The 26,131-nt window shown below is 36.5% G+C and overlaps 2 protein-coding genes across 5 annotated transcripts; both read left to right on the top strand.

Annotated features, from left to right (window-relative positions):
* Nucleotides 1-396: 396 nt before the first annotated feature.
* On the top strand, nt 397-12,562 carry LOC131431412 (nidogen). Its single transcript, XM_058597108.1, has 10 exons — nt 397-838; nt 7,962-8,441; nt 8,499-8,978; nt 9,033-9,545; nt 9,610-9,897; nt 9,958-10,105; nt 10,167-10,845; nt 10,897-11,054; nt 11,107-11,821; nt 11,884-12,562. The coding sequence occupies exons 1-10, from the start codon at nt 647-649 to the stop codon at nt 12,134-12,136; spliced, it is 3,906 nt and encodes a 1,301-aa protein (XP_058453091.1). The 5' UTR covers nt 397-646; the 3' UTR covers nt 12,137-12,562.
* A 5,047-nt stretch (nt 12,563-17,609) lies between these two features.
* LOC131431411 (mitochondrial uncoupling protein 4) lies at nt 17,610-25,208 on the top strand. 4 transcript variants are annotated; one of them, XM_058597106.1, is made up of 5 exons: nt 17,610-18,375; nt 20,467-20,720; nt 22,734-22,843; nt 22,900-23,385; nt 23,446-25,208. In XM_058597106.1, the coding sequence occupies exons 2-5, from the start codon at nt 20,520-20,522 to the stop codon at nt 23,618-23,620; spliced, it is 972 nt and encodes a 323-aa protein (XP_058453089.1). In that variant the 5' UTR covers nt 17,610-18,375; nt 20,467-20,519; the 3' UTR covers nt 23,621-25,208. The 4 variants fall into 4 exon arrangements, with proteins under 4 accessions (XP_058453089.1, XP_058453090.1, XP_058453088.1 ...); XM_058597107.1 differs by having other exon boundaries at nt 17,618-17,686; XM_058597105.1 differs by lacking the exon at nt 17,610-18,375 and adding an exon at nt 18,389-18,792.
* Nucleotides 25,209-26,131: the final 923 nt, after the last annotated feature.

Genomic DNA, 26,131 nt, shown 5'->3' with positions numbered 1-26,131 from the left:
CGGGTGACCCGCGAGTTGGCACGCATTTTCTCAATTACATTGTTCAGTTTATGACACCCATATTGTTCCAGAAAATATGGAACTCATCATCACAAGACTAGTACCATATGTTTTCCGAAATTAATTTCAATTGACATATTTGACAAGCGAAATAGTCAATGTTGAAACAGCATCCAATTTCTACCAATTAAAATTACGAAGCATCCAAAATGTGCCGCTAAAGCATAACGATTTTGTACGCATAGTATTTAAAAAAAGACAGAAAGAAGTGCGCGATTCTAACGAAGCGATCTGACTTGATTGCTTCCTTCTACTGTGTGATCTCCCATCGGAGCTTTATAGATGGAAGCAGCAATGTTGCCTCGGAACTCTCCAACCAGTCTTATTCGGGATTTCGAGAGAAACGGTCGCAAAATCTTCTAGCAGCTTTAGAATTGGCAGAAGCCTTCAAGTCAGCATCTCAGCTACAGTTGTGAACGGTTTTTGCTGCAAGCAGGATTAAAAAAATGTTGTGTGAAGTAATTGATAAAGCCAGAAAGCAGAGTAGTGGAAAGTGATAACGCGTTACTCAATCGGTGGTAAACAAGAAAATTTCACGAAGAAACAGAATAAATCAGTCAAGAAAACTAGTGAAAGTGAACGTGAAATGAAATCGTTTTTAGTGGCATCCTTCGCCTTCCTGGCGTATCTTGGAATAACCGAAGGGATTAGTACAAGAGATCTGTATAGCTACATCAACGAACCGAGCGAAGTTCTACCGCGTGGAGACGAGGAATTTGTGGAAGTGAAACTATCGACTCCTGTCCATTTTTACAGCGAGAAATACGATCATGTTTTTGTAAGCAATAAGTTACATTTGAAAACTACTGAAGAACCCGAACGATTGGAAACTCATCAAATACAACAGCTTAGAAAAAATTGCAATAATAAGATGAAGAGTAGTCAGTTCTTGCGTTTGCTTCAGATAACAGCAACTGAGTTTATCAAAATAATTTGGCTGGTTGGCATGAATGTTGAATAGGATGCGTGGTAAATTCTAGAATCATGTATTTTTACAAAAAGTCTTGGAATTACAATAATTTTGTGGTTAAGGATCCGACGACTGTTGAAGAAATGGATCATTTGTTAATGTTAAAGAGTAATAAACTTTTACGCGGGCGATTTAGAAGAAATGCAATTCACCGAATGACCAGATTGTGAAAAATGAATCATTCGAAACAATATATTAGGACAAATATTTTAGGATGAACTAATTTCCACTATTAAATTAGAATGAATGTTAGAACTTGGCTTCGAATAATCATTTGGACAAACTACACAAAATTAATCTTAATTTTTTTTTCAAGAAGATAACTTAACGAAAACATACATTAGAAATTTTTAAAATCACACTAATTGCTGAGTTCTACCAGTATAATTTTTCTTCAATGTAAAAAATAAAAAATCAGTTAAACTGAAGAAATGCTGATCGATGTCAATCGTGTTGAGAGAGCGGAAAATCTCTTTTTGTATATCATACATAGCAATACTATAACTGTGAAAACCGACATTTGAACCGAGACTCGAACTCGGATCAGTTAGTCGAGATCGTAAAATGTCTGTGTTACAAGAATATGCACTCACTTTTCTCTTTTCTGGCTCAATCGATTTTTACAAACTCAAACGAAAAGCACTGTTGTCTCATAGAAATTTTCCAAATTTCGTATGAATCTGACTTCTAGCTGTGGAATAACAATGAAAATTATGTGAAAAATTGCGTAAAAAAAAAAAGATTTTTTTGAATAGTGAAAAAAAAATTGCAAATTGAAATGAAAGGTCTCACGGTCCTATACGTAGATCCTGAATATTGTCCGCATCCAACTACCGGTTCCAGAATTACAGAGTGATGTGTGTTTGAAATCGAAAGCGAGTCAAAATTATTCCAATTTATTTACGTATTTATCGATGATCATGAGCTGACTACAGATCACATACAAATTTCAAGACAAATTTGCAACCCATGGAAATTAAACATAGCTGAAAGTTTAGCTATATATAAAAACAAAAATTATTTATTAAATCATGACCAAGGCAACAGATGTTCCTGGCTCTTCAAGTTGCTACCTACACATGAAAAACAAACAAGCCTACGAAGTACATAAACAGTTACTACCAGTCAGTAACTATTCCACCAGGAAGAAAACGCTTCAAAGGATTCAGAATAAAATTCTGAAAATGATTCTGAAGCGTCCTCCCTGGTTTAGTACAAATGAGTTACACAGACTCACAAATATAGAACCATTAGATGTAATGTCACATAATATTATAAGCAAATTCCGACAAAAATCGATGCAATCTTCAATTGAATCGATTCGCTCTCTGTATTAGTTAGTAAGTTAGTATATAAGTTCCTTTTCCCCATTACACAATACAAGTAGGTTTAGAATTTTCCCTACACAAAAATCTCAGAATTGCGGAAGCAAATGATGTCTTCATGGTAATAACCAAATCATATATATATTTAACAGGGCTGAAAAGTCACCACTTGTGGCTGAACACCCAATTTAAATCTTAATAATTTAATTTTAACTCATATTCCAATAAATAGTTATTTAAAAAAAAAAAAAAAAAAAAAAAAAAAAAAAAAAAAAAAAAAAAAAACCAGTCAGTAACTAAGTTACCTGAATTATTCTATTTACACTATTATAAAAGAAACAACACAGAAAATATTCTTCCAACAGACTTCTAAGCTAATACACTGAGGATGAATGCAAATAGCAGTAGTAGAATTTAAGAGAATTTTCTTTTGTTTTTTCTTAAGCGGTTCAATAAAAAATCTGCCACAAAAGGCAGAACAAGAAGCCGCATACATTATCTAATTTGTAAACGTGTCCTACCATTTGAGAAGCTTTGGAAATAGGGATCTAAGAGATCATGTGTTATTTGAACGGTCGATGTGGTTCTAGTTAAAGCCTTACCCAGGCGACATTATATCACAAGCAAGCATCTATTAATCCGATTTATTGTCATAATTTTGTTCATTGATTTATTCTTCGACATTTGGTAATTTCAAAACAATTGTATTACCATCAATTGAAAATAGTTAACTCGATTTCTAAATTTCCTGGATATAAATAAAATTTTAAAATTTTTTTTTTAAATTGATGTTATATTTCTAAGCATACAAATTCACAAAAGGGAAATAATTTGAATACTAGCGAATGTCCATTTAAGTATACTTGAGGGAGAATTTTATGAAGTATTTTCGATTTTTGTTGAAAGAAAACAAGTTATATGTATTACTTGTCCCAGCAGATTTGAGCTACATAGAAAAAAGTTAAAAAATTTACCTAGCAAAAAGTTCAGAATTTCACATATGATTTTCACATCATATTAACATGATTCGTTGAATGACTTAAATTAACAGTAAATATTTCAAGCATTCGTAGTGTGGTGTGAGTAGTGGTTGTGGTTGACAACCGAATGAATAAAAAATATTGCGGATAAATAAAAAAATCTGTTCGAATCCACCACGAAACTGGTGTGATGATGCATTTCTCATATAGCTCATATTTTCGTCGCTCTTAAACGGAAGTTTGAAAGTTGAAGCCCTCATCAAATTGTAATTCCGGAACCGGAAGTCGAACCCGGATGAAATTTACGAGTTTTATAATGCCTTTCGTTTAAGTTTGAGTTTATGAAAATCGGCTCAGCAACCTCTGAGAAATCGGAGTGAGCTTTGTTCGGGAATATTGGACCACGATTTCCGGTGCTTCCGGTATAACTAGCGCTCGTATCCGTACTGTATTTTACAGTATTGTACTGTATTTTCGACCCAAATACTGCGTACTGTTTTTTACCCTCAAATGTACTGTATTTTAATTTGTACTGTATTTTTCCACTGAAAGGTACTGTATTTTTCAAACCAAAAATAATACCGCATTTTAAATCATTAACGCATCGAATTTTGATTTGTGGTAGTACAATACGTTAGAAAGGACAGTGACAAAACGTAGCGAATGTGAATGTGAATGTAAGTACATCCAAATAACTTTTTTTTCATTAATTATGCTTGATCAGAGCGCGTCGAAACAATTAAGCGAAATTTTGATGATTAAAAAAATGAAAAATGTCTCAACCAAGAAGAATCATACGATTCTCAAAAAAAGGAAATAAAAAAAAAATGAGATTATGAAAATAAATCAATTGATAATTATTTGCTTTCAACGATTTGTTTATTTTTGTTAAGGCGTAGAACCGTATTGAGCTAGTTTTACGTTTGATTTGGTAAACAAATTTGAACATTGATATGCGAATACAACTGTGTGATGAAAACCGTAAAAAAGCTACCTCAGAGACGGGACTCGAACCCGTAGCAAGCTCCTATCTGGGGAAATCGTTTCGCCAATTAACCTACCCTGCATGCGAAATACACGAAAAAAGAACTGATTGAGGACTGAGAGGATGGTTGATAGAAATGACTGCAAACGAACGCCGTGGCGCCCGAGCACAGCTGAACATACTCGGTTCTTTTGTTCAATTCGACTGTTCATTCGTGTGTTTCACATGCAGGGTAGCTTAATTGGCAAAACGATTTCCCCGGATAGATGATAACTACAGGTTCGCGTCCAGCCTCTGCGGTGGCTTTTTTGTGGTTTTCATTATATAGTTGTATTCGCATGTCATTTTTTCAATCTGCTCTTTAGATACTGAGCAAATTTATTTGTTTTTGTTTTTTATTCACTATTTTTAGAAAACTGCTTACTGTAAAATGTACTGTTTTTTCAAAGTCGATGTACTGTATTTTCTTGATTTTTACGCCAAATGTACTGTTTTTCATAAAAAAACATATATACGAGCGTTAGGTATAACTAAGTGAAATTATTTGGAGATTTCCCAACAAAATCTATAAACTAGAAAAATTTTTGAACAATTTTGTAAGAAATTTCAAATTTTGTAAAAACTTTTTACACTAATCACCCTGCCATTTCTGCACCACAAATCGTACCAAGCTGAAACTCAGGAATTTTGTATGGAATTTTAATGCCGTTCATTTGAAAGTTCAGTTCAGTGAAATAAATGCTGCCATGCTCTCGTGAGTCTGAGACTAAAAAGAAATTCACGAGATTCATTTTTTTTGCGAAGAACGTGCATGATGGAGTTTAATAATTTTAATAATTGGTTGGGTCATGTTAAAAACAATCGCAATCCAGTAATAATGAAGAGAGTCAATTGTGAAAGAATGATTAGATATAATTGATTACAATTCAGCTGCAAGTTGACTTTATCGAGTTTAGTGTACATATATTCTAAGTACGCTATATCGGGCGGCCTCATTAAAATCATCGGTCTACTACTTCCACTCCATAGAACTTCGTATTCCAATGAAATTACGCAAACAATGACTACTTTGGAAGTCAACAGACTTCTGTATTGGTTATTACAGACGCTAGTTATCAAGAGTCCGGTTGTTCAAAGCATTACTTTTTATTTTCAAATCATCCTATAAAATGTCAAATATAGCAACCCTAATCGTGTTTGCATTAAGGGGTTACATCACTGTAGAATTTTCGGAATTTTTTTTTTCATTGCAAAAGGTCATATATGATCTTAAAAATATTATTCCAAAAGATGAAAAGCGGGAAAATTTCTAGACGTCTCAATTTCGAGTATGAGATACGATCTTACAGCACCGAAAACATAAAACGCGTTTATCTCAGAATCACGTTTTTTGTGCTGGCCGGAAACATAAGTCAAGTAATTCTTGACCAATCGATTCAGAACATTTTACAGAATATTCTCGATAGTTATTTCCACAGAGGTACGTAGAGGTTTTTGGAAATTGTGAATATTTTTTTTTTAATTTGTGATGAAAACTTGCGGTTTTATTTTCAAAGGGCTGCCATTTTACAGAAAATCAATTAATTAAAAAAACCCTACGTACCTCTATGCACACTGTACTATGAAATTAGAAAATGTTTTGTTTTTTGTTCTAGATCGAAAATTGCGGGAGCTGAATTTCCGGCCGTCAAAATGCAGCACTTTCGCGGAAATACCGCCAAGCCGCCATTTTGTTTTTCAATTTTTAAAACTGATCATTTCTGTGTACTTAAATATACATATCAAAAAGTACTTTATACAAAATTCGGATTACATAATTTTTTTGGGTCCAAAATAATTCCCCTAAAAAGTCTTTTTTTTCTATAGTGGTGTAACCCCTTAAGTTGTTTACTCTTATTTTCTTAAATCTCGCCTGAATTGCAAAGTTTATTATTCAGTGCATACCTTGCCTGTTTAAGGTATTTACAACTAATAGATTAGTTTGATCCTGAATTGGATCTAGCAATTATTATAAGTTTATCTAGAGTTCATTAGATCTGATTCACTCGACGTCATATACCTTATGATAAAAAAAGAACCGGAATTTTCATTTTAAAATTCCCGCGCTTGTCCAATCGGTAAACTTTTATTGTCTCAACGTTGGCAACACCTTTATACACATTCTGTCAAATTTTGACGCATATCGTACGATTAGTTTTTGTTTAGCGTCTATACAAAATAGTTGAAAATTTTTCGTGTAGCGATTTTTATAATGGATGAAAATTTAGAACAACGTGCTTGCATCAAATTTTGTGTTGCAAATAGATTTAAATGTTCCGAAACGTTGAAAATGTTAGAAAAGGCCTTTGGTGAATCGTGTCTAGGAAAAACACAGGCATACGAGTGGTATAACCGCTTCAAAGGTGGTCGTACAAGCTTGGATCATGATGAGATCCCTGGCCGCCCAACAACATCTGTTACTGAAGAAAACATTGAATCGGCGAAGCAAATCGTTTTGCAAAATCGTTCTGTACAGATTAGAGATATTGCTGTGTTGTTGGGCATCTCTTATGGATCAGCCGAACACATTTTAACTGATGTTTTGGGTTTGAAACGCGTCGCTTCTCGGCTGGTGCCAAAAAAGCTGAATGCCACGGTAATGCGCCGGCTCACACAACGTTGGTTGTGTCGCAGTTTTTGGCCAAAAACTCAACCAATATCATCAACCAAGCACCGTACTCTCCAGATATGGCCCGTGTGACTTTTTCCTCTCCAGACTCAAATTGCCATTGCGGAGAACGCGTTTTGAGACCATAGAGACCATAAAAGAGAATTCGCTGCGTGATCTAAAAGCCATACCTTCGGCGGCCTATAAATCTTGTATGGAAAATTGGATCAAGCGTTGGCATGCATGTATTGCCGCAGGAGGAGAGTACTTTGAAGGCGATAATAAAGAAATTTATTAAAAATAAAATTTCGGTTCTTTTTTGATCATAAGCTACGTTGAAAAAGGTGAGAAGTCCACTATATGTATACGGCTAATTGCCCACCTGGTAACCATTTCGACTTTACTACCCACTAATATTAGCTAGCACTCACTGGTGGGATATGAAGATCACTTTGAGAATCACGGAGTTAGATCAACGTTAAATCTATTGATCATTTAAAAATTAACGATGTTTTATATCTCATTTAAGTAACTTCCTTTAATTAGGAAATCATGGTAACTTTTATCAGTTTTTAAGCAGCTTCCATTTATTCAAATTTGCATACAAACACACAACTACATTAAATGTATGAATAAAATCATCAACGGCAGAAATGGTGAAATAATACATTCAAAAATACTCGGCATTGCAATGTATCAGTATTTGCAAACTTCTCGGCGAAAAGGTCAAGCACACGAAAAAGCAGCACAAAGAGTAAACTAGTTTCCGTTCTTATCATAATCGGACCTCTGTGGAGTAGCGAAATACGAAATCATATAGTACTTCATGTTACATAAAGCTCATCGACATCAATATGACACGATGATGATGATGAAGAAAAAGTAGGAAGAACAGAAAGCGATAACCTAGTCTAGCGGTTTGCAATCGTTGAGACGCCTTATGAATGAATCGTACTGTTTGTGTATACAAACTCATCTAACTTTTGTCTTCCAGATCAACACCAACGGCATTTTGACATTTGGATCCGAATTCCAGAATTTTCTCAATTTACCGTTCCCAATAGAATACCCATCAATCGCACCATTCTATGCAAACGTAGATACCACGCTACCGAATGATACGGCCGCGATAGTGTACTTTCAATCGCAGGATACGGAATTGCTGGATCGCGTTACTGATCTAGTGCGTAACAGTTTCAGTGAGTCAGTTGACTTCGAAGCCACTCACGTATTTGTTGCGACATGGGAGCACGTGGGTCACTTCAACATGAAGAATGATATCACAAACTCATTCCAAGTAGCGTTGATTCTGGGTGAAGGGGCTACATATGTGCAATTTCTATATCCAGAAAATGGAATCAACTGGGTTCAAGGAGATACAGCTGACTCCGGGTTGCCGGATGTTCGTGCGCAAGCTGGGTTCATATCCGACGATGGAAGATTTTTCCCACTGCAAGGTTCGGGAACGGATAACGTATGTTGAATGATTATTCGATAGAAGAATATTCAGTAAAAAGGGGTTATCTTTTAGATAAGACACCTGACAGTGTCATCGAATGTTGGTGAACCAGGAATATGGTTATTTAGGGTAGGACCACTGGATCAGGACAGTAATGTTGAAGAGCCTAATCTGATTGATCAAGATGCTGCGTATGAACCACGTACTTGTGCGGAAGGTGGTCATTTCAAGTGTCACTCTGCTGCATCGTGTAGAGATACGAGAGGTGGTTTCTGTTGTACGTGTAAATCTGGGTATTATGGAAACGGATTTAGCTGTGTAAAAAACGATGTTCCGCTACGGGTTGTTGGTACAGTAAAAGGCAAAGTGAACGATTGGATTATCGATACGCAGATGCAATCGTACGTTGTGATGATTGACGGTAGAACATACACGGCTCTAAGTCCGCTGGAAGATGACATCGGTACAACGTTGCAGTTGACTCATACTCTTGGGGCTAGTATTGGATGGTTGTTTGCGAAACCTATTGGAAATGTTTTTAACGGATATCAGGTAATAAAGAACCCTGTAATTCATTGACTTATCAAATGTAACCTTCTTTTCTAGATTACCGGAGGAAAGTTCAATCAAACCGCAACGATCGATTTTAATGATAGTCGTAACAATCTACGAATGAACCTTCAATTTAACGGACTAAATTTGTGGGATCAACTTTCCGTTGACATACACATAGAAGGTCAGGTTCCACAGATTCCACTAGGAGACAAATTGCAAATCGAAGACTATTCTGAAGTTTATCAGAGAGCCGGTAAAGATCGCTTCGAAGCGTACACATCTCATACAGCGCATATACCTTCGGAAGGTCGCGATTTGGCGTATAGTGTTCATCAAGTAATCACAATTGAACCATGCAAATATATGGACCACAATGAAAACACATCCTTCCAAACTTCAACTCTGAAAACAAGTAAAATCAACCTGGGATACGAGCAACGTGAAAAAGCTATTCGTATGGGAATGCTAAGCAAGATCAGTTCTGGTGAAAAATTAAATCCATGTGACGATGCAAACTGCGGGGATAACACAATCTGTGTGCCGAACGCTGACGATTCTTTCGATGTGAGAGCACCAAAAAGTTTATATCATGTCAGAAAAATTAATTTACCGCAAATTTAACTTCCAGTGCAACTGTAGAAACGGGTTCACTTACGTGCCTTATGCCAACAACGATCGTGTGAATTGTGTCGACATAGATGAATGTTCAGGTATCAACATTTGCGATGAAAATGCTCAATGCATCAATGAACCGGGTGGCTATAAGTGCAACTGCAATGCCGGTTACGAAGGAAATGGCTACCAATGTGATCCAACAGGGCTACAATCCACTGCTTCCTCGTTCATAGTTCCAACTCCTGCCAACACGTACTATGAAGTCAAACCACAGATAGATAACAGAAATGATCGTTGTGAGGTAACATTTTTTTTCTTTTTGATGATCTCAACTTGTTGTTATTTGAATTATTTAATTTAGTATTGCTCAGAATACGCTGAATGTGTTCACGGACAATGTGAATGCAAGTCTGGATTCGCTGGAGATGGATTTGTGTGTGAACATCTTTGCGATGAAGATCAAGTATGGAATGGAGAGAGCTGCGTTAGGCATGGATCTACCGAGGAATGTTAGTTGATTGCAATTTACTGTTGACTTTATTGTAAACGTGTTTAAACAAAACATTTCAGATGAGATCGCACCATTTTGCACCGCTCAGGGATGTACGTGTCCAACAGGATATACTCTAATTGAATATGCATTCGACCAAATTTGTCGTTTGATAGAAGCACAACCAGATGATCCGCATCTACCATCATGTGACGTGGAGAACCATTGCAGTCCACTGGCGAACTGTGAATGGAACGAAAATCAGTACCGGTATGAATGCGTGTGTAATCCGGGATATGACGGTAACGGATACACCTGTGTCGAGAAAGAAGTATCTTGTCTAGACGAAGAGGACATTTGCGATCAGCATGCTTCTTGTAACTACATAGTCAGCTTGAAAAAGTCCATATGTGTTTGCAACAAAGGGTACGAGGGAGATGGGCGCAGTTGTCAACTAGCTCCGGAATGCAATATTGACGATGACTGTGGGATGCATTCGATCTGTGATACAGGGCTTTGTGTCTGTCAGGAGGGATTCGAACGAGATGTTTCGGATTTCTGTGTACGAGTTGGATCATGTGGTGGAGCGTACTGTGCAGAGAATGCCATTTGTAAATGGGATCAACTCCAGGGAATCCCATACTGTCATTGTCCACCCGAATATATTGGAGATGGTGTTTTACAATGTAAATCGGTACCACCACCATGTAATGTACGCAACAACTGTGGTTTACATGCTACATGTGGTCCAAATTTCAGGTAAGATAATGCTATTGGATATCAATCTTGAACTAGAGGTACCATTTCTAGGGAGCCTTCGAAGTACGAGTGTATCTGCAATCCCGGATTTTTCGGAGATGGTTTTGTATGCACTCCTGAACGCAACTGCGCAAATATTCCAAGTCTGTGTGATCCTAATGCTAGGTGCGTTTCGACTACCACTGGGTACCAATGCATTTGCAATGAGGGTAAGTGTAAAATAGTTTCCACACCGTAAAATAAATATTTAATTCGACACAGGCTTCATCGGCAACGGAAGCATCTGCAGAACCGCTCCTCGTCTGGATTCCGGTTTCTTGATCATCAGTCAAGGTGTAGCGAATGTTAAGCTTCCTATCAGTGGAACGCGCGGAATACCTCTAACGATGGCCCAAATGGCCATTGGTGTGGACAAGGACTGTGCGGAAGGTCGTATTTATTGGAGCGATATTTCGGCGAAACAGATTTTCAGTTGTAAATACGATGGGACAGATCGTAAGCCGTTCATCACTAAAGATATTATATCACCGGAAGGCGTCGCTGTTGATTGGATATCACGGCGAATTTATTGGACAGATTCGGCAAAGGATACTATTGAGGTTGCCAGTTTGGAAGACCCCAATCTACGAACAATAATTGTGTCCAAATATCTAGTGAATCCAAGAGGGATTGCCATCGATCCACATCAAAGCAAATTGTACTGGTCGGATTGGAATCGCGACGGTCCTAAGATTGAATGGTCCAATCTGGATGGTACGGAACGTCAAGTTTTGGTTAGCGGCCCAGAAGTTGAATTACCAAACAGCATTCAAGTAGCTCCTGGTACTGGTGAACTGTGCTATGCAGATGCCGGAACCAAGAAAGTTGAATGCGTAGATACATATACCAAACAAATCCGAACGATAGCTAGTAATTTGACGTATCCTTTCGGGTTAGCAGTTACAGATGATCATTTCTATTGGACCGATTGGACAACGTAAGATCACAATGTAATGATTATTAACATTTGGATGTATTATACTTTGATTTAATCAACAGGAAAAAGGTTGAGTCTATCAATGCGCATGGTGAACGTGAAAAAGGTATTCCCTCGCCAGTGTTCGGTAGTCACAAAATGTACGGAATGACTGCTGTCACGGACAAATGTCCTCTGTTCCACAGCCCATGCGTTATCAATAATGGGGATTGTCCGGATAAAAGAATCTGTTTGACAAATCCAAGGGCTCCTTCTGGAAGAGGATGCAAATGTGCCGACAACAATAACTGTAATGATGTTATACTAGACTATTAGGTCTATCGGACAGACGCCGGGTAACTGCAGTATTTCGAAACTATTCGAATCGTCGAGCGTCTACAATAATTATATGACATTCATATCATTCTTCGAGAGAATGCTTAATTTTATGATAAGTGATATAATCTCCGAATCAATATTATAAGTCATCAATAACACGTTAGAGTTTGATGAAATAAAATAATACTTGTCACAGACAAAATCGGTATATTCGCTTTAGGTAGGGTCTAACACATTTGAAATTTTTTTTCTATTTTCTTATAACAAAACATTTCAAGAATATCCAGTGAAATTTTCAAGCCTTTCGGAACAAAACATTCTTGAAATGTTTTATTATAACAAATTATAAAAGGAAAACAATGATTTTTTGAAAATGTTAGACCCTACGGGCTCCCTAGAGTAACAAATTGTTTCCATTGATTTTATAGACAAAAAACATTAAGCGCGTTTTTCTCGTAAGCAGGTTTTGAAAGTCCGTGTCCATCGTCATTCAAAATCTACTGCACCAATTTTTATAAAATTTTGCACACACTCTCTACATATAAAATAGCAGACTCCAACGTTTTCCTTATTGTTGTTTGTTACTTTCGAAAGGTTTTATAGCTACAAAATGGTGGATTTTTTCGTGAAAAATCGTAGTTTTCACTTTGAACCACCACCAAAAATTCACAAAATTAAAAAAAATCGAACAGAAACATTGGGGTCTAGAAAAACTTCTATTCTAACCATGCTGCTTTGATTTGTTGACTTCTGATTAGTCCGCGCTGAGATATAGTGGACACCGCAACTCTTGATTTTCAAGAAGCGTTCTTAAAAATACCTCTTCAATTATACTTATTTCTCAATATTTTTCCACGAAAAAATTACAAAATGTTGTTAGAATGATGCAAAATGTTTGATCGAAAAAATGAAATTTTTTATACCCTACCCCAACTACACCCCCGCCACCCCTTAGAAGAAAATGAAATCCGTTTTCACTATATTAATAAATTCTTTACTATTTCACCGCTATGATTCACAATTTTTGCACGCATTTTCACAAAAAAAAACTACTACTATGCTATTTTTAAAACTTAAATTTACACAGCATTTTTAGCGCATGTACATCTTCAAATTAGACTAAAATAGATAAGATTGCTTCGTTGGTTTAGCACCCCAAAAACAGAAGGAATATTGAAGAGTCTCAAGTCCCGCGAATAATATTGAATATGTTATTATTAATTAGATAATCAAAAATGACCGAAATCATGGCGCAGTGTAGCCCTTCTTCTTTTGTATCTGTTCCTGTTGATTGCTAAATCCTCCGAAAATATTCCAACGCTTTATCAGCAAACACACGAATAGCAACCTCTAGAGCAAGGGTTCCCAAAGTAGTCGATATAGACCCCTTGGAGTCGATATCCTAAACTGACTATGGGGGTCGACGAGGTCTAAAAGTCGACCCTCTATTGTTTGATATAAGTTGTGATTTGAAATATTTACGCTAAAAAGTTGTGTTTTTTTGACAATCCGCAGAAATTGGTAAGTATTTTACATCAATATTAAAAAGCAAGAAATTGAATTTTCAAAGGAATTTGTTGATGGGGGTCTGAGGCCTAAGTTAATTTTAGTAAAGAGGTCCATGACCCAAAATAGTATGGGAACCCCAGCTCTAGAGCTACCTACCGAAAAATTGTAGTAAATACTACAGTTTGTAGCATGTTCGACAGTTGTTGTGTAGTAAAATCTTTGCTTTGACAGGAACTTAATCCACCTGTAGCATTTACTATCGAAATTCAAGTTTGCTACGTTTCATTCATTCGGCACAATGTACAGCAAGACGTATTAACAGCAATTAGCACAAGACTACGAACAATAGCGAGAAGATAACGAAATCCACTCACGATAATACGTTTGAGAACAACACCGACGATGCGGTAACGGATGATAAGACGAGGCACGAACAAAATGCCCTTCAATCCTTACTGGATGGAAATGGAAGCTCCTCTTCCCCAAGAAATAGGGTAAAAACGAGATTCAATATTAAAAATAATATAGGGGAGACCGGGGCTTGTTGGCCGAACGGTCGTTTGGCAGAGCAGCTTTTCTGAGAAGGCTATTGTGCGCAGTGGCCACATCTAAAATGATTTTGGTGGCGCATTAGGTCACCCATGTACCGACGTAACTTTACGTGTTTCTGTGTTGTCGTTTGTGCAGGAGCACGTTTTTTTCTTTTTCGGTACTGGTGAGTAAATTTCTGTTTTTGTAAAGTAATACGTGTAACGTGATATTTGATTTCCAAAAACATGGTACCATTGGAAAGGGTATTCAAAACTTTACAAAATGGAACATTGGTTTTCAGTATAACCTTACTTTTATTTTTGTTAATCGTGATTGTTCTCGAAAACATTTATTGGGGCAGGTTAGTCGAGTTTTGTGCGGGGTTGGTTGGCCGAGTTTTAATTTTGGCTTAGAGTAAAGTGCAATTTTATATTCGTGAAATGCTATCCTTTTTTTGGACGGAATTGGATTGTATGTATGTTTCTATTGATCATAAGGAAAAATATACATGAGAAATAAGTAATGGAAATAAATTAAAATCATTGACAAATAGATATAAGAGATTAGAATCATTAAAAGTTGGAAATTGTCGATAGAAAATATGATTCCAATATTTTATGCTTCAAATGCCATAAACAATTTTAGCATGTAGAGTTCCTGACAGGATTTCTCGCAGATTGACCTAATCCCGAACAAGACTCGTCCATCAGTATAGAATCTGATGCAGATGTAAGCCATCCTGAAAATAACAGACCTCTTACCAAGGCTGATTCGGAGGAGCGTCAAGGTCGTGAATCCCGAATTAACTCAAAATTTTAACAATTCTCTAGTAAAAGCAGCATTGGAGGAGTAAAAAATGAAACCAAGCGTAAGCGCGAACGCTGGTGGAGGAAAAGGTAGAAAGGAAACTGAAAAAGTTCACTAATGCGGTCGAACTAATTCCAGAATAATTAAAAAGACTAAAAAACCAAAACAGGAATTTTTTCCACGTACTCACATAATAAAAATGATGCATACAGACTTTTTTAACTAATGAAAACGTTTATTGATACAATTGATGTTTTTCACATATTTTTTAAAACTCGGCCAACTACCCCGGTGCTGGGGTTGGTTGACCGATTTTTTTCTCGCATTTGATTGTTAATAACTATTTTCCTGATTTGCATGAAAAAAAATTACACATGTGCTCAAAAGGTGTATGTATCTTCATGACAGATCAAAGCGTTTATCAAAATGTCTAACCAGAAAGCGTATAGAAATTCCGAAAACGAAACTCGGTCAACTAGCCCCCGTCTCCCCTATTGATTAAAAAATCGGCTCAATCGGCCGCGCAAATCTTGTACGGAAATGGGCCTGAATTAAAATTTCTATTGAATAAAAAAGAGGGAGGGGGGGGGGGTGTTAATGAATACGAATGCGAATAAAACTTTACACATCTGAATATCTAAAATATTGTGTAAGTTGTGCAAGGTTTCATTTCTTTACTTCAAGAATTGTAGCTGTCCACCTATACTAAAATACGACGAATTCACGACGCATTTATTACAACACACAAATTAATAAGACAAAAGGCAAAATGGAGTAAACAATTGTTTGCGTGCAAAAATACACACGGTACGAATTACAAAACTTTCAATTGAAGAAAATATCAAAAAGTTCTTTAATAATTGATTTACTGATACAATGGCAGGCTACCATGAACTGAACGTGGCTATTTTTACGTTTTTTACCTACCCAGTTTGTAATTCGAAAATGCAATGTTGCTCACTGCATCAAAACCGCCGTCCGAGTACAAAAAAGAAAAACAAAAGCGTCATAAGTTTACTCGTTGGAACCAAACATTTCATAAATCTATAATTTTGAGTTAATTGTGATTATTTCATGCCACTGAAAATTTTATCATAAATTGCTGATCATATTTCCGATAGTATGTAGAAAAAATCTAGGTAGTTGGGTTTACTCAGACCCTGTCAGCTTGGAGCGAAATCAAACTTCAGTTCAGCAAAGCCATCGCACGGCATCACATTCAACATATCATGTCAATTGTATGGGTGCGCAGTGCTGCTATTTTGGCGCGCATGAATTTAACATTTCTCCTATTTGTATGTACAAGATTCGATGCGGACTCGCATGAGAACACCATGTTCGCAAAAAAGGATGTTGCCAATGATTTGTTCGGGAATCAGAGATGCCAGATATTTTCGTAGAAAATCTGTACTCTCTGTATAAAAAATCTGTATTAATCTGTATTCACTAATAAAATGAAATTCTTACAACAAAATGATGCTAAAAGATGTTATTCCAATAGATTGTGGTTGTAGAATGGTAGATTCAATCAGTCATTGCGGCGCTCACAAGAACATTCAACGACGAAGTTTCATAGTTTTTTGATTAACAACAATTGAATTGTAATTTAATATATTTATCTTGTTTGAAATTGGTGACTTTATAATTTGACATGGAATTTCAACGCCCAATATGCAACGTCAAGTCGGTTCATATAACTCTCAGTTTGACAGTAAAGTTTCATGATGCCATTAATTACTTCCTTGATTGAAGTACTGTCTCTGAACGTATCTTTTTCCAATAAATCATCTTTTATGTAAGTTTTTCATTCATTTGGCTTCTCCAATATATGATTCCACTCAGTCATTGAAAAAAAATTGAATATCAGTTCAAATTGGTTTCAAATTATAATATAAATGGATTTCACAGATTTTCATATTAATTTGTGATTTGTCCGTTGATTGATAGACTTTTATATCGTCACTGGAATCAAATACTAAAAGATAGGTCAGACAGAAAGGTTAAATTTTTTCTCGCTTACTGTTTTGTGAGATCTGTATAAATCTGTATTAAATTGAGGAAATCTGTATAAAATCTGTACTCCGAATTAAATCTGTATGAGCATGTAATAATCTGTGTAATACAGATAAATCTGTATGAATGGCATCTCTGATTGTGAGAGCTGGGTATCTTGTTAATATGATGTCTTAGGTAAGTCGTAATCACAAAAAAACACACTGCGAGTTATAAATTATAACTCGCAGTGTGTTTTTTGTGATTACGACTTACTTTACTATGGGCGCCTTTCAAAAAAAACCTGTACAAGAATACAATAATAGCTTCATCGTGAATATCTCTTGTTGTACTTAACCTAAGACATCATATTAACAAGATACCCAGCTCTCATAACTTATAAATACTCCGAGCAATATTAGTACTATAGTTCATCCTCATCGGCGCGGTCTCAGAGAAAATCAGGAGGATTTTCTATGGGGTAATAAAATATATCATTCCAGAATGAAGCGGAATCTTTTTCCGAAAACTGTCATCGCTCTATTACATACACATGTACAAGTATGTTTCTTTTCCACATGCTGCACATCAGCCGTTTGCTTTTGTATTCGCATTAGTTCTTCTGTGAAGGTGCACTAGGTTGGATCGATGTTTGTTGTTATGGCTTATTTTCGCCATGTCTAGACATCCTAAGTGAAAATTTGAATAGTGTGTTCCTTATTAAAACTTACTATTTATAGATTATCCAGCGCCACATAAAATGGCAATAAGCAAACAATACGTGCTAATCATAAATCTGAGAAAAAGTTTTTTGATAGACTACTTATAAGGCTTTGTTCCGGCCTTATTTGAACGAATAGGAGCAAGTTTTTTCGTTTACTATTATTAAATGTTCAAGATCAATTTTGTTTTCTCACATACTGCTGTGAGAACTGCAATAGTGCAAGTGTGTTATTTGAATGAGTGTTTCAAGATCCCTGAGTTTTGAATGAATCCCGTGATCCAAATCCAACCAAGTGAAAATCCTACCGATATCACATACGCATCTAGTCCACGACGACGAAGAAAGGCCAAGTCAACGGTCTCAATTACATAATCATGCTTAGTGGCCTCATTTCATAAATATGGAGGAATAACTATTTCAAAACTACACTTCTCCTCGACATACAAACATTCACAACACAGCTATAGTATCGTACGTGCAATAGTCGCACAACTCTCATCTGAAGCACCACCCGATACAGCTCATAGAAAGGAGTTTTTGTACTCCGTCTGCATAAGCGGAACGGGACACCTATTCTGCTTGTTGCAAATGATATTGGTAGGCTGGTGTAGAGATTGTGAGCAAAATACGTATTCGATAAACAATAGTTTCAATATACAACAGATCCTTTGAGGTATGTAACCAATACAAACGTTGAAGAAACATGAAAACACAACAACGCCTTACATAATATTAGTTAACCGTAGTCATATCTAAAACATTCACCACCCCCTTTTACTGACTAGCCATTTGAAGGTGAAGGTTCTTTTTATTTATAAACAAGTTCCGCTCAACATGTCTGCTGTACTAATTGACTACCTCTGTCTACTCAACCGTAGCTTAGTTCAAGATGTAATTTATTCAGTTACTGAATCGATGACCGACTGATCAGTGCAGCTGCTGTTGGTATCCTTCAGTCGTGTTATCTTATTCATACGTGCTTCCTTGCCTATAAGGTGGAATTCACGTCCTTGTATAGCAGAGACTTGCTGTTGGAATATTGCTGCTTGTGCTGTTTATTTAACAATTCATATGAGGACGGCTAATACACGTGAGTTCTAAATACGACAGTTTCTTTCTCCGAAATGAATGCATAGTTTTGCCTCAGTTGCACAAATTTCTCATTTTTCAAAACATTTTCTGTAGGATGGTAAAAGTTTTAAATTCAAAGGAATATTCCATTGAATGCAAGCTATGAGACGGTAATCAGGCGTGGAAGAAATAGTACATCTTAATTTGCAGATTTGTGGATTATTTTTAGTTGCACTTTTGGCAGTGAATTAGGGTGGATGACCAAAACAGAATTTCAGTGTACGATCGTATATAAATAATTAGCATCATGTACAAACGAATAAAGCACGTTCAGTCAAGAGTGAAACTATTTAGTTCTAGGATGCAACGTGCTTGATTGAAATTTTTATTTGAATATATGTGTTGTCTTCCATCAGATTCAGGAAACAATTTGCCACAAAGTATCTTTTCCAATTGTTGGCACTAAATATAATCACAGATAGGAAATCCATCAACACTATTGTTAGGACACGGAATTGTTGACATTTTGAATTGTGGGTTGCAAGCTGTCTAATTTATCAACTAAAGAATCAGGGTAAAATCACCAATTTTTTTCTAGGTTTTGTTCTCATAAACAAAATACAAATTCCGAAAAACATGAAACTTCGGAACAAAGTTACAATAACACAATTACAAGTGCAGAACTCCACTGTCATTTAAAACTTAGCAACTTACCTAACGATCAGCAGGATTTAATAAAGATTTGCATTTTCCAAATATCCTCGTAACATGTTAGTCAAATGAATACGATTCATCGAACCTATTCTTTTTTGGTGACGCAAAACTCTGCGCACACCATCGACCGAAATCGTGTATTGAAAATAGGGGCTCGTCAGTTGTCTCAATGGAACCGGCAAGCTTGGATACGTGCGTCATACACGATAATGTTGGCTGAAATAGCAAATAGCTTGAGACGCAAAAACAAAATAGGAAAAAAGATCAAGCATGTGTTAGTCGAACAGAAGTGTTAATGTTATCGCTTTTCTGCCATTCTACGCCCAATGGTCTCATGTACCTACACAGGCAACCGAAATAAACATAATTGAATTCAATGACAATATTTACCTCTTTGGAAATAATAACGTACAATAATTAATCAGATGCAGATTGATTTAGCTTATGTTTTTATGTAAAATGTTTAATGGAACTTCTTGCATTATTGGATCTAAAAAAGATTTCGAAATGGTGACAGTCACACGAGTTTTATTTATCATGATTAAATAACAGATTGATTGAAACAATACGAGTTATTTAGGTCTCACCTCGCTCGTATCTTAAGAGCGCAAAGCATCGTCTTATCATTACTGTATATTGAAGGTAAAGTCCCCCGCATTCACGGCTAATAGCAACGAATCATACGACTACACTGTCTTGGGCGCGACTTGTCCAATCATTGTTTGTGTACAACAACATCGGTGACCCCTTTATCATCACCTGTTTATATAAATTTCCTCCAATCTAAAAACGACAATAGAAACGTGCCCATCGACAATGGCCTCACCAGTCGTGATAATGAGTTTCGCCAGTAAAGAAGAGCAAGAACATTAATCTTTCAATCACAATATCAGTAGAATGGCTAGCGATTTAAGAAGTGGTCTTGGATACATAAAACCCTTAAAAAAATTCGCATTAAGATAACTATTTTCAATTTCAGCCGACAAAACCGTTCCCGAAATCGGAAGTGTCAGCAGCGTTAGCGGCAATACCATGGCCGGCACAATGCAGCAGTCCACCCGCACCGAAATGCGCCCTGTAAAGTACCACTACGCGGACTCATTCTGGTGTACCTATTTGATTTCGGTGTTCGCAGCCAGTATTGCCGAAACGGTGACCTACCCGCTGGATTTAACTAAAACGCGATTACAAATTCAGGGTGAATCCAGCGCTATGACCGACGCGATCAAGAAGGTCAGTAAAAACGAATAATTTACTTATACTGGTGCTTCAGCATAATACGGCGTGTTTGAACTGTGATGCAATGTGAAACACTTTCGATGGATGCGTGGAGCATGAGATTCGTTATCTGCAAGGTTCATGGAGGTCCACTACGTTACGCTCATATGTTGTTATGATTGATAAATCCGATATCTTATAGATATTTGTAAACACAGTTCATTTTTTAATAGAAAAAAATATGAACATCATTTTTGCTGCGGATTTTAAATGGTGCAGGAGTACTGTCTAAAATCCGCACACACTTAAATTGCTCTAATTTTTTATCTGTTGGGTGAAATTAATTGAAATTTTACGTAGACAACATTTAATGTGTATTGTTTGCACTCTGGGTGTTGATTTCATTCGCGAAAGTTTTCAAAATGGTGCCTTAAGAGTAGTGCGTGCGCGAAAAAGTTTTGTTAAATTAAAGAGTTAAGGATCGTAGCATAGCGCCACCAGAAATGAGCCTACGCTGTCTGATATCATGAAACGGTCTATCGTTGGATCGGAATACGAACGCCTCAGTTCGAGATATGGGTAAAAAGTTACATTTCAGCAAGACTCTCATGCAGATCACTAAAACACGAGCAAGACTAGCAGCGTATAGGTTTCACATCCACAATCTATAACGAGAAACAGAATACGGTCGCAAAAAGCCGTACCCAAAAGTTGTACGACCTGATGCTAACGAAATCCAAAAAGCATGTTATGTTGCTGTTCTGTTTTTTATACTGATTGTGCAACTTATCAAGTTAACAACAGTTAACAGAATTGTAATATAAACTACAATTCTGTTAACTGTTGGGTTATTGAAAAGGCGCACTTTTTCTGTGTTGGGCAACATATCTTTAAATCCTTCCGTTGTATCGTATAACAACTGTGCAACTCGTTTCATATTATAATAAATGTCGTTACAATCTGATATACGCTAGAGTGAAATTGAATATACAACTATATAAGCTATGTTTAAGTACATGTTTTACGATCTTTCATATGAACTAGTTGTTACGTTTATAATTACATGACCTTAAAGAGTCAATTGTAAAATTCTCATATAGAATTATTTTGCGATTTTGAAAAACTTCTATAACTGCTAGTGCAACATAGACAAGTGATTTGTTTCACAATGGTTAGATATATACTCAATGTTGTTATACAATGTTTTTTTCGGTAGTGTAGGGAAACATAACAGTGACAAGTTGCAAAAACGATTTTATTGTTTAAAGATTTTCAGAGCATATCATACATATATAACAATTCTAAAACAGTTGGAAAACATCTTTAAATTTTAATAAGTTACATTTGCTACTTGAGAACTATACTGCTACGTAAGGGATGACGAGATATATGTGAAACCGGACTTCAACCAGATTTCAGAAAATCTGTATGCCAAGGATAAGTGTGATGTTCCCGAAAACCTTCGGGTACAGAAGATGTCGAAGTTTACCAAGAAGTTCTTAATTTGACAAGCGACTTGTACTTGCAGAAAACGGAGTATACCTTTCGTTGCCGCAAGCACCATGACAGGTGTATTTGAAAGAGTGTCTCCAGTGTGGGGGATTTGGCATCTTGCCACTACACGAAAGACGTACTAGAGTGATGTAAGGCGAATAATGTCTACTTCGTGCCGGCAGATCTGAAACAAACCCCGCAAACACTCCAGAGCTGCACCCAATAGACAAATCCTTGGCTATTATGAAGGAGCACCTTCTAAAATAACCTAAAGTAGTGAAGAATGTAGATGAAATGATAAAATAATGGGTTAGTATGCAAAAAACTGTCGATTCTGAGGTCGTGCAGAGGTTAGAGCCAAAAATTGGGCAATCTGATATAAAGGCGAAATAAATTTTATGAATGATGATAAAAATAACTTTGAGAATGAATTTTGTGTGTGTGGATTGTAAACGGAACACACTTTATTTGAATATTCTTCGTTTAGTTTGTCGCTCACATCATATTAATTCATGCACCGCGATCTTCTTCTAGGTTAAACATCGTGGCATGCTTGCAACCGCCAGCGGAATCATACGGGAGGAAGGAGCCATGAAATTATGGCAAGGCGTTACACCAGCACTCTATCGCCATGTAGTTTACAGGTACTGTTATAAAAAAATATACCTCATATCATAATAACATGAAAACATTCCGGCAGCGGAGTTCGAATCGTGACCTACGATGCCCTGAGGAAAAAGCTTCGCAATACCAACAACGATTTCGTACTGTGGAAATCGGCCCTGGCAGGTGTCGGAGCCGGAGCTCTGGCGCAGTGGTTAGCCTCACCCGCTGATCTAGTCAAAGTGCACGTCCAGATGGAAGGCAAAAGGCGCTTACTGGGATTGGAACCGAGAGTGCACGGGGCAGCTCACGCATTTCGCGAAATATTAAGTCGTGGTGGAATATCAGGGCTGTGGAAGGGCAGCGTACCGAATGTACAGCGTGCGGCACTGGTTAATTTAGGAGATTTGACGACCTATGATACGGTAAAACGATTCGTAATGAAAAAGACCGGTTTGCCAGATTGTCATCTGGTGCATATAATGTCTTCGATTTGTGCCGGATTGGTTGCCGCTACTATGGGTACGCCTGCAGATGTTGTGAAGACTCGAATTATGAATCAACCCACCGATTTAGATGGGAGGTAAGATTAGCTTCAAGATGTCATCAATTTTGTTTACTTTTAATATTCTTCACATTCTAGAGGACTTCTATACAAAGGATCCTTAGACTGTCTTCAACAGACAATTGCCAAAGAGGGGTTCTTTGCACTGTATAAAGGTTTCCTACCTGTATGGATTCGTATGGCACCATGGTCACTGACGTTTTGGCTTTCCTTCGAGCAAATCCGCACTAGTCTTGGGGCTGGTGGATACTAGATGATATTGAGGATCGTTAATTTTTTCACTGTTCGAATTGTGAAAGTCTTTAGCAACCAAGTTCAAAGTTCACATGGATACATACTAGACCACAGATGCGATAGAAGGCACAATTATACAGCTCGATAGCACAACAGACAGTAGAGAAGACAACTTACACTCATAATCTATCTTTTCTCGGCACAGTAAAAACACACCAACGAAAAGTGCCATTTACACATTAGTTACAGGCTTATTACTAAATGTTATGTTCTTTCTTCAGCATCGTTACAATCTTATTTTTGCTACATCCTCCATTCTAAAACATATCATTTCCTAGGGATCTTACAACTTGTTCCAAACCGTTGGTTGAAGAAGGGCTATAATTTTGATCTGTGATTTAGTCTGTAGTCACTAGTCTTAAGAGTATACAACCAATTTCTATAGGCTGAATATGAGATCGAACGACTCGATCTGAATTAAAAACAAGTAGCAAAAATACCAAACATATTGAAAATAATCTGATAGATAAATGTAGTGTTCATTCATAAATACAGTTCTTAAGCAAACATTGCGAAACGCAATTCCTCAGGGAGGGCAATTTCCATCAATATTTCACGTTTTTTGAAATTATTCTACACAAACTGATTCGGATTTATTCCCAATTATGCTAATTGGTTCGCGTCAAAACTTTGGTTCTCGATGATGATAATATTTCAATATACCGGTTTTCTCTCTTAACGCTTATTTCTGTTCGAAAAAAAAACACTGCATGCCACTCTTTTTTGACGACTCCTATTTGACTCATCAGTGCATGCTGGGTTGGTAATGCCTCCTCACGGTACAATATATACCGCTAAACAGATGCAACGTTAGTTAATGGTATTTGCAATACACTTGATTTGAAGCAAAGCGCACCGTCCTTCCTGTTATACGAAAGCAAGTGACAACTTCGTGCACCAAGCAAGAGACAGGTTTTGATATCACGATGGTAACCCGTTTGTGCTTAGTGCACATGAGTTTTACATATGGTACGAAAACCTCTGAATGACGTCACATGTTTCCATTCGGCACGTTAGAAAGAAAGTTAAGTAGCACTTCGGTGCAAAACGAGCATTTTGCAAATAGTAGGTGGTATTTGCAGTTCATCATAAACTGCAAATGCACGGATGAGACGAAGACGAAACATACAGAGTCATGTACTCTAAACACGAACCGGTTACCCACGTGGTACCAAATGTCCCTAAATAACCAATTAACAAAACTTGCAGTTTATTTGAGATGTCTTGCGCTAAACCGAAATACTTAAAAAACAACCAACTTGAGACAATACCAGCTTTTTGACACTATTATCAGAGGAAGTTAATTTGTATTCGGAACAAATTTTATATTATTTTCCCAGGATTTGTCTAGCAAGTAACGCGACTACCGACTAGAGTTGTACTGGGCAGTATAGTACTGTAATACCCCGCCCAACCTCCTAAACTACTTATACAATGAAATTATGGTTGAGCAAAAAAACAAAATTTCAAGTCGTTTCTCACCAACTTAATAGACAGTAAATTGCCTTGCAGACATATATAATAAAATGATTAACTGACTTATAAAATTGATTGTTTATTGTAAAAATATCCGATTTCACTATAGCGGCACAACTAGCACAACAATTTTTCCTATCATCGCTATTAAATGCTTAAAAATCCAGGCAATTTGTTTCAATTTTTAAAATTTTTGCTTCATACATGATGTTTTTCGCTCATTTAATCTCGTGTTTTTAGTTTCAATCAACATTTGCAACATTTCAATTTTTGATTTGAAATGATTAAATAATGGAATAAATCATTCAACTATATTTCCTATTGTTGAATAATTTCATAAATAAATTCATATCAATAATCTAATGACAAATTTATGCTCATATTTTGTTGGTACCAGAACAAGAACAAAAATTGTTGTTTCGAATTTGTACAAATTATATATTATATCAAAACAAATATTATTCTGCGATGGATGCAATTTTCATTATAGAACTGTTCTCCGGTATTCCAGAAACTGGAGCTCGAAGCAGGTACAGCCGAAGTTAATTTCTGTAGCCATGAAGTAGACTTATATGATAAAACAGTATTAACATTTTTCACCCGTATTCTGTATTTTGATCGAATCAGGTTGTTTCGATCGAACGTGAAAATTTGCATATAGTAATTCGATACAGTGATAATTTTGTTTGAAAAACTCTGCGAAAATAGTTACTTTGAGCAACCATAATGTTTGCATAAAAAAATTGACAAAAACTGTCGATTTTTCATGGGTTTACCTTCGCCCGCACTGACGAAACTATCCATGCAGCATCAATTAACTCATGGATCAATAAGTCCCGAGACTAAAGCAGAGATGGTACTCGTAGTAAACCAGTAACCACGTCTTTCTAGAGTACTAACCTTTGCTTGAAACGGGTCAAAATTTTAAGTTGATCCGACCAGAAACAGCTGAGTTATCGAGGTTGGAGTAAAGTCGTTTTGTAGTTTTTTTAAA

The sequence above is a fragment of the Malaya genurostris genome, chromosome 2 (assembly GCF_030247185.1).
Source record: "Malaya genurostris strain Urasoe2022 chromosome 2, Malgen_1.1, whole genome shotgun sequence".
Classification (NCBI taxonomy): Eukaryota; Metazoa; Arthropoda; class Insecta; order Diptera; family Culicidae; genus Malaya; species Malaya genurostris.
Note: the sequence above shows the minus strand (reverse complement) of the source record. Positions and strands in the feature narration are given on the sequence as shown.